The 15808-nt window shown below is 32.7% G+C and overlaps 2 protein-coding genes across 2 annotated transcripts; one reads left to right on the forward strand and one right to left on the reverse strand.

The window, feature by feature from the left end:
• The first annotated feature begins 9870 nt into the window (after nucleotides 1-9870).
• LOC127119751 (formate dehydrogenase 1, mitochondrial) lies at nucleotides 9871-13379 on the forward strand. Its single transcript, XM_051050061.1, has 6 exons — nucleotides 9871-10134; nucleotides 10799-10970; nucleotides 11203-11743; nucleotides 12058-12182; nucleotides 12307-12419; nucleotides 12925-13379. The coding sequence occupies exons 1-6, from the start codon at nucleotides 10066-10068 to the stop codon at nucleotides 13036-13038; spliced, it is 1134 nt and encodes a 377-aa protein (XP_050906018.1). The 5' UTR covers nucleotides 9871-10065; the 3' UTR covers nucleotides 13039-13379.
• A 27-nt stretch (nucleotides 13380-13406) lies between these two features.
• LOC127119768 (photosystem I assembly factor PSA3, chloroplastic) lies at nucleotides 13407-15577 on the reverse strand. The gene is made up of 3 exons (XM_051050087.1): nucleotides 15120-15577; nucleotides 14714-14878; nucleotides 13407-13975 (listed from the first exon to the last, which is right to left on the reverse strand). Exons 1-3 carry the CDS (start codon nucleotides 15495-15497, stop codon nucleotides 13655-13657), a joined length of 864 nt encoding a protein of 287 aa, XP_050906044.1. The 5' UTR covers nucleotides 15498-15577; the 3' UTR covers nucleotides 13407-13654.
• Between the last annotated feature and the right edge of the window lie 231 nt (nucleotides 15578-15808).

The raw sequence follows: 15808 nt of genomic DNA on the forward strand, positions 1-15808 counted from the left end.
TTCACATAAATCATTCTCACTTCAATTTGTTAATTAAGATGAGTGTTATATATCTTAGATGTATATTATCAACTTTGTCTGCACATTGAGTCTTTTGTACTCAGTTAGACTAGACACATCTTGTACATGGTATGATATTAATAATTGATTTAAATTCACTTTTGGTCCCCATAATTTGAGCGTTTTAACAATTGGTCTCTCTATTACAAAACCTGCGATTTTGGTCCTTACATTTGATGGCCTTTAGATTTTTGTGATTCCCTCCACTTTTGCATACGTGACATTGATGATTGGGATAAAAAAATATTTTTTAATTAGGTGGCAAGGATGACTAGAATAATTATTAACTAATTTGTTTTTATTTGAATTAATATTTAATAAGTTTGAATTAATATGTTTCTAAACTAATTAATTAATTAAAACTTTTAAAATTAGAGTGATCAATATACATATTATATTTAATTTGTGTCTATTAACTTTATAAATACTCAAATTATTTCTAATAAGAACAATATGGGACAATATTCTAACTAATTTGTGTCCGGGCATGTCAACTGATCCCTGCTATTTTTATTTTCTTTCATTGATCATCTCGTTTCCCAAAACTTCCTTCCGATGAACGCAACAACTTCCCTCACTTTCAAATATGGCCAATTCTCTCTCATAGGATGATGATATTGCATGGAAGTAACACTACTAATATTAGTGCTAACACCACTGCAAGAAAGGTGTTATGTGCAGATTTATTTCTCTCTTAAATAGTGTGAATTTAAACGCGACTGTTAATTAAAAATCTTTGAAACTTATCTGTGCTTTTCTTTGTGGTTGTTATATAAACAAGTATGTTATGGTAATTTAAGTTGATTAATTTTTGTCCATGTCTTTTTCTCATTTGAACCACAATAGGAAGTAGTGCCAAAGAGGATACTACAAATGGAAGAAGCCATCAAAAACTGTGATTTTACATCTTTTTCACAACTCACTTGTATCGACAACAACCAGTTTCATGCAGTATGTCTGGATAAGTCTCCCCCTATATTTTACATGAATGATACATCCCATAGGTGGGTTCTGATAATTAACAGTAACTTATGACTATTATGTTTGTTTTATAAGATCAAAAGTGTGACACATTTCTGTTCTAATTTATCATCAACTATTCTGTTTCACTTCAAGATAATCAAGTGATCAATTTGAAAGAAAATAAAAATAATACGGATTGGTTTATAGTCCCATATTGTTTTGGTTAAAAATAATTTAAGTATTTATAAAATTAATAGACTCAAATTACAATGTAATAGTTATATATAACAAGGTGTGGAAGCTGAAGTACCCCCCCCCCCCCCCATAACAGGGGGAATGAGGCGTCAAGCTAATGAAAATAAACGAGCGCTACTTGGGAGGCAACCCAAGGAAAGTATTCGTAAATTTTATTGTTACGTTCAGTTTTTATGGATTACCAGGGTCAATTGATTGGTCACACCTTCACTTGAAAGTATTTGTTCACCTGTCAGCTCAAATTACACTCTCATCAAATCTCCTGGGTGTTAATGTGTTTTACACTTAAAACTTATAGTACGCAATGTTTGTGTAAGTCCTAGAGGCTAATACTTTTGATACTTGTATCGAATTATTTATTAATAATAAAATACTTTTTCTTTATTATGTTTGTTTAATAAAGTCCCTATAATAGCTAGTCCGTTTAATGTATCAAGTGTGACTTAATCATGAGATCCCATTAAACATAAGGACATTATTCTTAAAGTATCAATAGTCTAGCTTTGTTGTGAAGTGGGATAACATTAAAGCATTAAGACTATTATGTATATAGACTGATGATCACATCTCATGGATCATGGATAAGGAGTTATCAAGTCTTAAACATAGGTATGAATATTATGAGTAATATTTATACTGGATTGACCCGCTATGAAATACTACATAGAATGTTATGCAAAGTGTCATAAGTTATTCTTATGGTGATAGTGGTGTATACCACCATTCGACCTGAAACCACTATGGGTCCTAGATGTAGAGTCGAGTGCTTTATTGCTGATCAAACATTGTTCGTAACTGGATGACCATAAAGACAGTTGATGGATACTCCACGAAGCATGCTAAGGGACATGAGTAACCTAGATGGAATTTTCTCATCCAACGTAACAGGATAATGTCTAAGGGCCCAATATTGAACTGGACAAGGATGGCACGGTCTATGCCTTGTGTTCAATATAGACATAAGGGCAAAAAGGGTAATTGTACACACAAGTATTATCACAAAAAAAAGATTTGTCAGATCACATGACATTTTCGTATCTTGGGTATAAATAATGTGTTGCTAGATACTGCTAACTGTTTATTATGTTAAATACGTGATCTAATATAATTGTCAATGTCACGAAAACCTACAGGGTCACACACAAAATGACAGATTGATGAGAGATAGAGTAAATAAGGAAGATCGTAAGATACAATGCACTTAAGTGAATTGTAGAACATCGTAAGGTATGATGCACTTAAGTAGAATACGAAATGTGGTAAGGTACCACGCGCTTAAGTGATTTTCGGTATACCATAAGATATGGGTCACATACACTTAAGTGAGTTTTTTAGCTTGCAGCCCACACAAGTGGTTCTATAAATAGAACCCTTGTGCAGAAGCAATTCACTTGATGAAATTTAGTTTCTCTCTCTCTCTCTCTCTTACCCACACACACACACACACATACATACACACACATACGAAAAGCCTTCATTCGTAGCAGTTAGCACTGAGATTGAAGGAATATGTTCGTGTGGATTGAGTAGAGGCGTTGTCATTGTTCAACGCTCGTGATCACTCCTTAGATCTGCATCAAAGGTTTCAATCGCCACAAGAGGCAACGGTTTCTATCACTGATCATGCCCATTCGTAAGGATCACTAAAGGATTTTTTTTTTAATTTTTGCTACATTTTGGATCGCAATTTTTCTTCAGTGGTATCAAAGCCACTTATGAAACCTTGCATATGATAGCTATTTATTTTCCGTATTTTCGGTATTAATACGATTAAAAGATAGAATGAATTAAATGATAAACGAGTAATTAAATTTGGCATCATATGTGTACGATTTGAATGATCGATGTTGACTATGCTTCGAAATCCAATGTTAGTATGGTGAAGCAGCGATACATCGATCGTCCATAGGTTACACAAATGAGATCGATCAATTTATATATATGATATAGGTAATTCTGATGCAAAATATGGTATATATAATATACTATTTCTATTTTGTTCATTCAAACACTTAATGATTGTTATTCCTTTGAGCGATCAATGGTCATTTGCTTCGGAATCTGACATTAGTATGGTGAAGCAATGACGTGTTGATCAATCATACTGGATTATCAATCGAGGTGTGTGATCCGCTGTCGCGCGCGGATCAGAAACGAGTATTTTTGACAAAACGTAGTTAGCGACAAATTGACTCGGATTATCGTTCTCACAAGGATTCTTGAATGAATTAACCAATGATAGTAATGATTAATGGGGTTTTGGTTGGTTTAGGATTCAATTAAAAAAATATATTAAAATAAGTGATTATTGAAATAAGTTTTAACAACAATTTACTGATTCGGTCTTTGCCTATCATCGACTATCGTAATTCCAACCGTAGATTAACTATTCCTATTCGATTATAATATCAACTGACAAACGCAATTGATAGTATAAGTTATATGTTCCTATTATCCGAATTAAGCAAACGGGATTAAGTTTCATGAATTAAGCAAACATGAATTAAACGGACTCGATAACGAATTAAGCAAACGAAATCATGACTATAGTTAGGATCACACAATCAATCAGATTAAATCAATATAGCATATGTAAATCGGATTAAGCAAACAAAATACATATATTAATATTGAAAGGAATAAAAAACCTGAATAAGAATTACTAAAATCTCAAGGTATCGGAACCCGAATACAACAAATTGTTTGGATCGATTAGTTCTTCATGAGAATTCTTGCCAAAGCTTTCAAGTATTTCGTGAATAGTAAAATGTAACCCTATTTTTGGCTGCCTAACCTAGGTAAAAACACCCAAACCCGTTTCACAACTCAACCGGGTCAAATGTACGATCCTGACCCAATACAACTAACCCAAACAAAATATAAAAATAATGCAGCAGCTTCAACTAAATTTCTGGCCCTGCTACAGTCCGATTCAGATCTCGACTTCTGAACAAAAGTTGTAGATCTTTTTCTTAGCTTTCCATCAACTGGTAGCACGTCTCAATCCGATACTCCTAGCTTAAGATATGATTTTTCTCGCGAAAGCTGCTAATGCTGAAAATTAAATACGAAAATTAAATAAGTGCAAAAATAAAATAAATTATGAAAACACATTAAAACATAAAAATAATCAAAGCAAACCGAAGAAATGCTTAAATACAAACATGGAAGAACGTGCATCAAAATGCACTGATCAGTGTGTTTGATGGTATAAAATTGTTGCATTATGGTACAAGGGTTGTGCTGTCAAAAAGTTATGGGATTAGGGTTGTGACTACACAAGAGTTGTGTTTTAAAGTATCAAGTGTTGATGTAAAAAACGATGTCGGTTTCAAGTGAATTGTTCATTAAAATTTTGCGTCGGGACACTGCCCCTAATAACCCCGCAAGGGGCGCTGCTCCCTTAACCCCCGTCCGCTGACCGGGCAGTGGAACCCCCGACTAACTCTGCATAGTGTGATCAATCGCCGAAATTTAATTTAGTTTATTTAATTATCAAAGTTTAAATTAATAATAATAATGTGTTTATTATTATTGTCTTGTGGTGATCAATTATGGTCTTAGTTTTCCTTTATTTTGTTTTTGGGATTTTAAAATACGGTCTGCGTGTCGTGCCTCTCTTTTAATCTCTTAATGTAACTTCTTTTCTCATCTCACTCCCTCGTATGTAAAACAAGTTTCTTTTATGTAATGTAATGTTATGAAGAAAGAGAAGAATACAATATCAAAGGAGGACAACCTTGAATATCTTGCTTGGAGAAGCTTAGATCTTTATTATGTTAGCTTAGGTTCTCTCATTGACTTGGGAGAACAATTGCGCTATGGGACATAACTATTTCATTTTGTATGTATGTTGATGCATGTGAATGTATATTGATGCATGTGAGAGACAATTTATACGATGAATAATTCAGTGAGATCAAAATAATTTCACATTCCCTCAAATTAAATATTAAGTTTATGCTTTCCAAGTTTTAGCACTCATCAAGATAAGTATCGAATAATGTAGGTTTCGCCTACGCGAGATGCATATTCTATATTTGTAAGGTGTGATGGGATAATTGTAATATTCAATTGCTAAAACAATGGGCCAAACTTAACTAAACAAATTATAATAAGATTATACATATTTAGAAGCAATAGTTGGAAATGATCCATATGATGGATTGGAATAAGGAGTTATTCACCCAACTAAAATATTCTAGAGTTATATTAGATACAATTGGAAGGATTTCCTACCTAAATAACCTAGTTTTGTGTAATCCTCCTACGCGGACTTAAAACAAAGTGAAGCGTGGATCTCGATCCACTAGAAAATCTTCCAATGAGATTTTCCGAATCAAATGGTGAGGGTCATTTGTTTTGAGTGAAATAGTTGGAGCATATTTAATTAAAGGCCTAATTGAATATGTTATTTTAATGATACTTATATTTTCATATTTTTCATGTAGATTACCATGACAACAAACACGTCTAACAATATTTTGCGAAAAATCCTTGATAAGGAAAAATTGTCTGGGACAAATTTTCTGGATTGATACCGAAATATAAGGATTATCCTCAAGCATGATAAAAAGTTGTATGTCTTGGAGGAACCTGTTCCTGAAGAGGAACCTCCTAGTTATGCACCTAAGGAAGAAATAAATGCTTATAAGAAGCATGCCGATGATGCCAATGAAGTTTCCTGCCTCGTCCTAGCTACCATGAACTCGGAGTTGCAAAAGCAAAATGAGAACATGGCAGCATTCGATATGATCGGGCACCTGTAGATGCTATATCAAGAGAAGGCAAGCCATGAAAGGTTTGAAGTTTCAAAATCCCTTTTTCAAGGCAAGTTAGTTGAGGGAGCCCCTGCAGGTCCCCATGTGCTCAAGATGATTGGGTATGTGGAGAATCTTTAGAGGTTGGGTTTTTCCCTCGGAAAGGAACTTGCGACTCATTTGATCTTGCAATCATTGCCAGAGAGCTTTAGTCAATTTGTCCTTAATTTCAACATGAATTATATGGACAAAACTCTTCTTGAATTGTTAGGCATGTTAAGAACTGTTGAGCAGAATCTGAAGTCAAAAGGGAAGTCCATTCTAATGATCGGAAATGGAAAGAAACAGAAAAAAAGACCCACCAAGCAGGGTGGTAAAGGGAAAGGCAAGGAAGTTGCCAAACCCAAACCCATTGCTCCTGCTTTGAAGCCTGGTGGAGGTATATCAAAGGATGACACTTGCTTCCATTGTGGTAAGACCAGACACTGGAAGAGAAACTATCCAAAGTACCTGGAAGATAAGAATGATGGAGTAGAGACTTCAACTTCAGGCATTTTTGTTATTGAAATTAATCTATCTACTTCTGCATCATGGGTATTAGATACTGGATGCGATTCTCACATTTGTACCAATGTGCAGGGGATAAAAAGGAGTAGAGATTTGACAAAAGGTGAAGTTGACCTGCGAGTTGGCAATGGAGCAAAGGTTGATGCTTTAGCCGTAGGAACTTATGTATTAACTTTACCTAGTGGTTTAATAATTCAGTTAGAGAACTGTTATTATGTACCTGCAATTAGCAGGAATATTATTTATATTTTTTGTTTGTACAAGTTTGTTTTTTCATTCATAATAAAGAACATCGGCATATGCTTTCTCCAAGATTTCCCATGCTTGCTTCGCCGATTCACAATCGCCGACCTTCTCGAAATTGTCGTTATCAACACACGAATGAATCAAGAATAGGGCTTTGTAATCCTTCTTCTTCTCTTCTTTGTGTGTAGCTCTTTGAATGTCGGTGGCCTCTGCCCCTAATTGTGTAACTCCATTGACGACGATCTCAAGCACCTCTTGATAACCAAACAAGACCTTCATTTGTTTCGCCCATTTATCATAGTTCTTCGAATCAAGAATCGGGAGATTGGTGGGAATTCGATCATTGGAAACGGTTGCCATTGTTGCAGCGGATTAGGATCAACAACCAAAGCTCTTGATGTCAAATGTTAAAACGTAAAGACTCAAATTGAAGGTTTGACAATGGTGGAAGATAAGAAATTGGGGAAGATGAAGTTGAGAGAGAATTAGAGAGAACAGAATGATATTGGATGAATAGTAAATTTGGCATTAATTGGAATTGGGAATATTACAAGAGTATTTATACATTTTAGAGAATAACAAAAAATACAACTCAAAATACAACTAAAGTGACCCAACAATTAAATTCTATTATTTTTTGAAATAGTAACGGAAATTTAATTGCATTTAACATTAATTTATGTCTATTAACTTTATAAATACTCAAATCATTTCTAATCAAAACAATATAGAACAATATTCTAACTAATTTGTGTCCATGCATGTCAACCAATCCCTGCTATTTTTATTTTCTTTCATTGATCATCTTGTTTCCCAAATCTTCCTTCCGATGAACTCAACAACTTCCCTCACTTTCAAATATGGTCAAATTCTCTCTCATAGGATGATGATATTGCATGGAAGTAACACTACTAATATTAGTGCTAACACCTCTGCAAGAAAGGTGTTATGTGCAGATTTATTTCTCTCTTAAATAGTGTGAATTTAAACGCGACTGTTAATTACAAATGTTTGAAAGTTATATGTGCTTTTCTTTGTGGTTGTTATATAAACAAGTATGTTATGGTAATTCAAGTTGATTAATTTTTGTCCATGTCTTTTTCTCATTTGAACCACAATAGGAAGTAGTGCCAAAGAGGATACTACAAATGGAAGAAGCCATCAAAAACTGTGATTTTACATCTTTTTCACAACTCACTTGTATCGATAACAACCAGTTTCATGCAGTCTGTCTGGATACGTCTCCCCTTATATTTTACATGAATGATACATTCCATAGGTGGGTTCTGATAATTGACAGTAATTTATGACTATTATGTTTGTTTTATAAGATCAAAAGTGTGACACATTTCTGTTCTAATTTATCATCAACTATTCTGTTTCACTTCAGGATAATCAAGTGATCAATTTGAACGAAAATAAAAACAATAGAGATTGATTTATAGTCCCACGTTGTTTTGGTTAAAAATAATTTAAGTGCTTATAAAATTAATAGACTCAAATTAAAATGTAATAGTTATATATAACCTCGGTGGTAAAAGAATGAATTTAAACTCAAAATTTTTAGTTTTAAAAGCTTTAATTAATTAATTAATTAGCTTAAAAACATATTAATTTAATTTATTAAGTCATTTAATTAAAAAATATTTTTTTATCCTAATCATCAAAAATTCAAAAATTATCAAAATTAAAGAACCAAAATTATAAATTTTATAATAAATTTTATAATAGGAGATTAATTATTTAAAACGCTTAAATTAAAAAAAACCAAAAATTAATTTTTAAGGACTTTGTGTGGGAACCCTAAACACAGTTTTCAAGTTACTTAGCAGAAAATTGTGAGAGAACTATAAGTGTAATCATATTTAAATTTTGGTCAGATTAATATTTTATGATCTTTTAAAACTCATTAAAAACGACTCTGACTAGTATCTACTCATATGGTCTATCACCAATTAAAATGCGAATTCAACACTTTTCTTTAAACTTTCTTTGATTTTTAATAACTATTTTCTTTTACATCTTTTGATCTATTTTCCTAATCTCATTTGTTTATTGTTACAATAAGTTTTTTATTTTCTAAATTGGAGTGCTAGTTTCAAACTTCTAATACTTCTTTTATTTTTATTAAATTAAATAGTTAGGTGTGGCAATATACCTTTAAACATTTTCTTTTATTTAATATTCTTTTTATGATATAACCAAAATATTAATTACTATTGTAGAACAATAGTCTCACAATATGTATCCTTTTTCTAAAACAAACAAAAAACGCAGTCTTTCACTGTTATGTCTGCTCTTACAATATCTCAATTATATGATTTGACATGGATTAAAGCATATTAACTCATTACTTTTTCCTATATTTGGAAAGAAAAAAAACATTTTTGACTTGACATCACTCTCTCCACTCTGGATCATCATAAGGGCACTGCTATAAATTTATGCTTATTTAGTTTTATAATAATTAATTACAACTAATTTTTTAATAGTAATTAATTACAACTAATTTTTTAATCATATAAAGATATTTTCTTTATTTTTAATATTATTCTTCATATAAACTTAAGCTTGTTCTATGAATACAAGTTATTCAAAAATTACATGAACTAATAATCATTTTTCAATATCTTTTATCACCTTTTATCGAATAAAATTAGTTAAAGTATATCTATTGACCATCTATATCTCTCACTTTTATTTACTTTTAACTAGAATTTTAAGTATATTTCCACAAAAGTGGATATTACTAAATTAGATGATATATTCAAAATTCAACCTTTGAAACTTTTATTATTATAATTTTATTTTAAAAAATTGAATATATTTAAATTAAATTGAATTTAAATGTATTTTAATTTTATTTTATTTTTTAATTTTCAATTTTCAAATTTAATATTTTTATATTCTAGTATAAAACATCAAAATAATTATTTCAACACATAATTTTTTTTAGTCAAATAACGTTGTGGTTACAATTTCACCGTTTAAATTGCATTATGAGATCCATTTACGTAGACATTGTGAGGTGAATGAAAATGAAAGATAAAGCCTTCCTCATGTTATGTTAAGTTTAGCAGTCATTCACTATTATTCCGTCTGCTCCTAACAATTCTCTTTCTATATAAACCCCCCTTTCTACTCCTCATACCTCATACTTCACGATCATTTTTCTTCTTCTTTCTTCTAACTGTTTCTTCGGTTTCATTGATCCATGATGGCTATGAAATCTGCTGCTTCCACCTTGCTCTCTGCGTCTTCCGTCATCACCAGAAACTTTCACGTATGTTCAATTTCTTCACCAATTATTCATCTTAATTTCATTCTGTATCGATTTTGATCCTCTTTTATTCTTCTGTTTCATTCTGCATAATAATCAATTAAGGGATCATAAAAAAAAAATTGGTAACGAACAATTTTGATAGTTATCCATGAAAGAAGATAATTTAAAATCGAATGGAGTCGATGAAAATGTAGAGGTAGGAATTTCACTTCATTCTTTAGCTTACCATATTTTTTAGAACAGAATAAAAATTTTGTCTTCCAAACCATGAAATGTAATTTTTAGTCTAATTTCAAATTAGTTTAAATTTGAGTTTCTATTCATAGAGATACTTGGACTCATTCATAATAATTAATACTTTAAAACATTATCATAAAAGATATTCTAATTTAATATCAAAGATACAAAGGATATTTTATAATATTGTAACACTTCTAAATCCCTTTTAAATTGAGTTGGGTATTTAGTCATATTTCACTTTTTCTCTAACAAGATTGTGGAATATAATTGGTGTAGGATTAGTTAAACTATCCATTATTAAATTAAAATAAAATGAATATATGCTAGTGGATATAGTATTCATTTTCATATACATAAAGTAGTTGCTTTTATGTATGTTTTGTTATTTGACTTTTCTTATGCATTTTCTTTTTTTTCGGAATAGGCCTCCGGTGGAAAGAAGAAGATTGTAGGTGTTTTCTACAAAGGCAATGAGTATGCTTCATCGAATCCCAATTTTGTGGGATGTGTTGAAGGAGCATTAGGTATTCGTGATTGGTTGGAATCAAAAGGACATGAATACATTGTCACTGATGACAAAGAAGGACCCAATTCTGGTAAACATTTTGCCAAATTAACTCACTCTCTTTGAAGGCGTGTAACTTTGTGTCTTGTTCGGTGTCCGTGTTTGTGCGTTCTCATGAGTAGTAATTAAAGTCGTGTATATATATACTTATGATTTTAAATTTTTTTCATGTTATATTTGTTTGCTTAAATTTTAAAATATGTGGATAATATCTCAAGTTTATGATTGCTTGAACTTATGACTCATTGTTGTCGTGTTATCAGAACTTGAGAAGCACATTCCTGATCTTAATGTCCTGATATCTACACCATTTCACCCTGCCTATGTTACCGCCGAAAGAATTAAGAAAGCTAAGAATTTAGAGCTACTTTTGACTGCCGGAATTGGTTCTGATCACATTGATCTCAAAGCTGCGGCTGCGGCTGGTTTAACCGTCGCAGAGGTCACTGGAAGCAACACAGTATCTGTTGCTGAGGATGAGCTCATGAGAATTCTCATTCTGACGAGGAATTTTGTGCCTGGTTACCATCAGTCTATTACCGGGGAATGGAATGTTGCTGGCATTGCACATAGAGCCTATGATCTTGAAGGAAAGACGATAGGAACGGTGGGTGCTGGACGAATCGGGAAGCTTTTACTCCAAAGGCTGAAACCTTTTAACTGCAACCTTTTATATCATGATAGACTTAAGATGGAGCCTGAATTGGAGCAAGAAACTGGAGCTAAATTTGAAGAGGACGTCGATGCAATGCTTCCAAAGTGCGATGTAATTGTTATCAACATGCCTCTCACTGAAAAGACAAAGTATGATTTTAATACTAATATCATAGCTACTCCAATATATTCTATGCATTGTGATTTATTTGTGAAACATGGTGTGGCGGCTGTTTAAACAACAATCCTGGTTCAAAAGTAAACAAATATAAAAACTAAAATAGGTAACACACGAGTTTTGTTCACGGAGTTTGGCCAATGGCGCCTAAGTCTCCGACTAGAGAGTGGCTGCAATGTCATTCTATTGTTCAAGTTCAGAGTTAAAAATCACAACTTGTGTTTAAGTGCTTCTGTTGAGTTTACACTGTGACTGAAGTTTTGTTTGTGTTATGTTTGTGATTCAGAGGAATGTTTGACAAAAATAGAATTGCTAAGTTGAAGAAAGGTGTCTTGATTGTTAACAATGCTCGCGGGGCAATTATGGACACACAAGCAGTGGCTGATGCTTGCACTAGTGGACACATTGCAGGTAATTCTAAAACCAGAACTGGCAAATATAGTATTTCCAAACAAAACATAATCCTAAAGTGTAACACTTGAATTTCATTTGAACTATGTTTGATGTGATGTAACATCTGAGTTTCATCTTATAGGTTACAGTGGTGATGTTTGGTTCCCTCAACCAGCTCCAAAAGATCATCCATGGCGCTACATGCCAAACCATGCCATGACTCCTCATATTTCTGGAACCACCATAGATGCGCAGGTAGTTTAATTTTTGACAAAACTACTTCACTTTAGTCCTTTATTTTAATTTCTAGTTGTAAGTTGGTCCTTTAAATTATTATTTTTCTCAATTTAATCTCACATGTTCCTAAACTTTACTTGAGACACAAGTTGCCTCATCTACAAGGAGAAATACAAACATGTCATTGATGACTTTGTATTGCCTACAGTCAGCAATTCCACAGTGAATATATATATGATCGTTGGATTGCGATTAGACATTGAAATGTCCACGAGGGCCCTTTGATCTCGACCCAAGGACTACTTATATGACGACTGCATGGATGCTTGATTCCAGAAAACTGTTGTAGAAAACTAATACTGTTTATGTTTTAGAACATGCAAGAATTCATGAAACAAAAAAAGTTAAAAATGAAAGACTACATTCTCTAGACATTAGCATACCCTTTTACTTTTGCTATATTTTTTAAGTACATTTTTTTGTGAACTACTGATGATGATGTTGATGATTGAAACTTGTTCAGTTACGCTATGCTGCTGGAGTCAAAGATATGCTTGAGAAGCACTTCAAGGGTGAAGACTTTCCCAAACAGAACTACATTGTGAAGGCGGGTGAATTAGCAAGCCAATACCGGTGAATGAAGTGTTTTTAAAGGCCAGTGGATTCTACTAAATAAAGATATGTGCGGCTTTGTAATAATGTACTCAGCTTTGTGGTTGAAACTTGTTTAATAAAAACTGTAATGGACACAAGTATGATTCTTGTGTTTTCCTGAATTTCAATGTACTAGTAGTATTTAGTGTATGTATGTGTTTGAGTATTCAGTTACTCTTTGTAGTAGAATCTTAAAAATATTTATCAAGGTTATCCATTCCAAAAAATATCTGTAATGGAATGAGATGAAATAGAATTAAATTTCATAGTTTGTACTAGTTAAAATCGGACGGAATGGAATGAACTGGTATCGACTTCATACTATTCACTTGCCAGAGACAAACAAAGTAGTGAAGGAAAAACTGGATCACTTGATTGTCCTGTAAATAAATTACATTTGAGATACTATTTTCAAGCTTTGTTTTACACACTCGTGTTCCTACATTCCCACCTTTCAATAGGTATAATATCTGTAGCAAGAGAACAAAATCTAGCATCACTGTCATTTTCTCCCCTATGAGTAGCCAAAAGGCTAACACACTTTGATCTTGGAAATATAATTTCATTCAATGTATTATATGTCAAAAACAACACATGCTTCACATAGTGTCACTATTTTGTTTAAGAAAGTTAAGGTCTTTCATTTGCAGTTCAACAGCTTCTTTTGATAGAGGTTTGGCATCTGGAATATAATCCATGCCTCCATCTTCTACTTTCTGTGCCATTTCTGTAACCATGCGTCGAATCTCTTGTTTTGGAACTGATGGAAAAACAGAACAAAGTATTGTACTTAGTAATCTTTCATCTTCAATCTCTATAGGATCCTTTCCAAAGCAACATACATAGATAGCATCAAGCGCCTTCTCAACTCGAACCTCCATTGGTACCGCAGGAGGTGCACCCTTTAGTTTCGCTCTTCTCTATAGTGTACAGCATAAATTTTCTAGTTGTTAGGACAGAAGCATATAGATAAGCAGTTTAATTAAGTACTTATAGCATAAAGGCCTATCATAAAAGTGCTTATGTTTAAACTGTTTCTATAACAAAAGATAACATAAAGTCAAGTCAAGCTATTTTCATATAAGTTGTTTTCATAAGTTAATATGAGTAGCTTATGGACCTAATGTGAAAACAGCCTGAACATGTCATGAGCTTATTTTTCAAACAGTTTCACAAATGTTTATATCCGTGGATAAAATTAAATATGTTGATCCAAACAGGCCAAAAGTACACGAATATCTGTCACACATCTTGGAATTGCCTTTCCTCTTCTCAATCTATTCAGATGATTACATAGTGGATGAAACTTTATGTGGGAGAATTCATTATGAAGATATTTAGCAAGGAGCATCCCAATCTTTACCCCAATCATTTGTCTACAAACCTATATTTGAATTCAGACCTAAGATTGCAACGACATAAAACTTTTGAAGAAGTTCTTTGCAGCCCATTATGGCCTAACCAAACCAACTCAAAGGAATAGTCTCTAAATTGCAGATAGAGATACTCAGTTTACATCAAAGCATTTACTTTGAACAAAAGCAACAGAATTGTGATTCTTACAAAACTAAGGTTTTGAATGTGTGTAAAACCAACTAAGAATATCCAAAAACATGCTATCTTTACTGATATAGTTTTTCAGAGATGGAAAAACCAACCTCTCTTGCTTCTTCCATCATGGCAATGAAAGTCTGTTCTTCAAACTCAACATCGTCCGAGATTCGAAGCCTCGCGACTCCTTCCAAAATCTCCTCAGTTTTAAGTAGACCTGCACCAACAGCTGCAAGCCAACAACATAACAGAACATAGATAGGATCCCCTGTCTACAAACAACAAACTAACACCAAGTTAGACACACATTCACATTCATACTCATCCATTTCCATTTTAGCTCATGAACATGAAAACAAGAATCTAATACCACAAAAAAACTATTTCAATAATAAAAGAAGTAAACAACAATAGTTTAATTTTCAAACACTTGGGGTGCACAAATTTCAACTACAGAAAACAATAAAAAATGCAAAATTTAATAAAGGGGTATGAGCAAAAACGATAAATTACCTTTCCTTTTCGAGATTGGAACTGATAAAAAGAAGTTGAATCACTAGGAGAACAATTATTACCAACCCTTCTTCTAAACTCAGCAAAATCAACAAGATCATTACCAACACCACCTTCATCACTCATGATTCTAGCTAAGAGACCAACAACAGGAAGAGAACCAATGACTTTGTTTACTATACTTGAAAAGGAGTTTGGATTCTCCATGTAAGCTTTGATGGTGAAGTTTGTAGTTTTTGAAGTTTGTTTAGATGGGTGATGAACATGGTGATGACTATGAAAAAGAAGAGAAGATGAAGATGGTGATGTGAGTTTGGAGAAAGAAGAGAGATTGAAGAAATGAGAATAAGGAGAAGAAGTGAACTTTGAAACTAGCATGGTGGAAGAGAGAAGAAAGGGAGAGAGGTTTATCTGTGTTTGAGAGTATGTTTCTTGGCCTCTCGTTTATATATGTTATGTTATCCACTTGGCTGGATTGAGTTTGAGCATTTGATTCGCTTCATAGTTCATGTGTTTTTTTTTTCTTTTCAATTTTGTTATTTTTAAAAAGAAAAGTACTTATGTGTATAAAGGCATTTTTAAATTTTATCTCGAAATCCATAAAAACAACAGAGAAATGAGAGTAAAAACACTATTGACTTAGATAGTCTATCCATGGATTCTTCACAAATTCATATCCTTTTCTCATA

This window comes from Lathyrus oleraceus, chromosome 1 (assembly GCF_024323335.1).
Source record: "Lathyrus oleraceus cultivar Zhongwan6 chromosome 1, CAAS_Psat_ZW6_1.0, whole genome shotgun sequence".
Taxonomy (NCBI): domain Eukaryota; kingdom Viridiplantae; phylum Streptophyta; class Magnoliopsida; order Fabales; family Fabaceae; genus Lathyrus; species Lathyrus oleraceus.

Bases quoted from the DNA above. Each gene is read 5' to 3' on its own strand.
- LOC127119768 (XM_051050087.1), bottom strand. From the start codon at position 15,497: ATGCTAGTTTCAAAGTTCACTTCTTCTCCTTATTCTCATTTCTTCAAT. The intron at 14,879-15,119 runs GTAATTTATCGT...TGTTGTTTGTAG, and splicing joins TCCAATCTCGAAAAGGAAAG to ACAGGGGATCCTATCTATGT. The intron at 13,976-14,713 runs GTTGGTTTTTCC...TGTACACTATAG, and splicing joins TGATGGAAGAAGCAAGAGAG to AGAAGAGCGAAACTAAAGGG.
- LOC127119751 (XM_051050061.1), top strand. From the start codon at position 10,066: ATGATGGCTATGAAATCTGCTGCTTCCACCTTGCTCTCTGCGTCTTCC. The intron at 10,135-10,798 runs GTATGTTCAATT...TTTTCGGAATAG, and splicing joins TCATCACCAGAAACTTTCAC to GCCTCCGGTGGAAAGAAGAA. The intron at 10,971-11,202 runs GTAAACATTTTG...TCGTGTTATCAG, and splicing joins CAAAGAAGGACCCAATTCTG to AACTTGAGAAGCACATTCCT.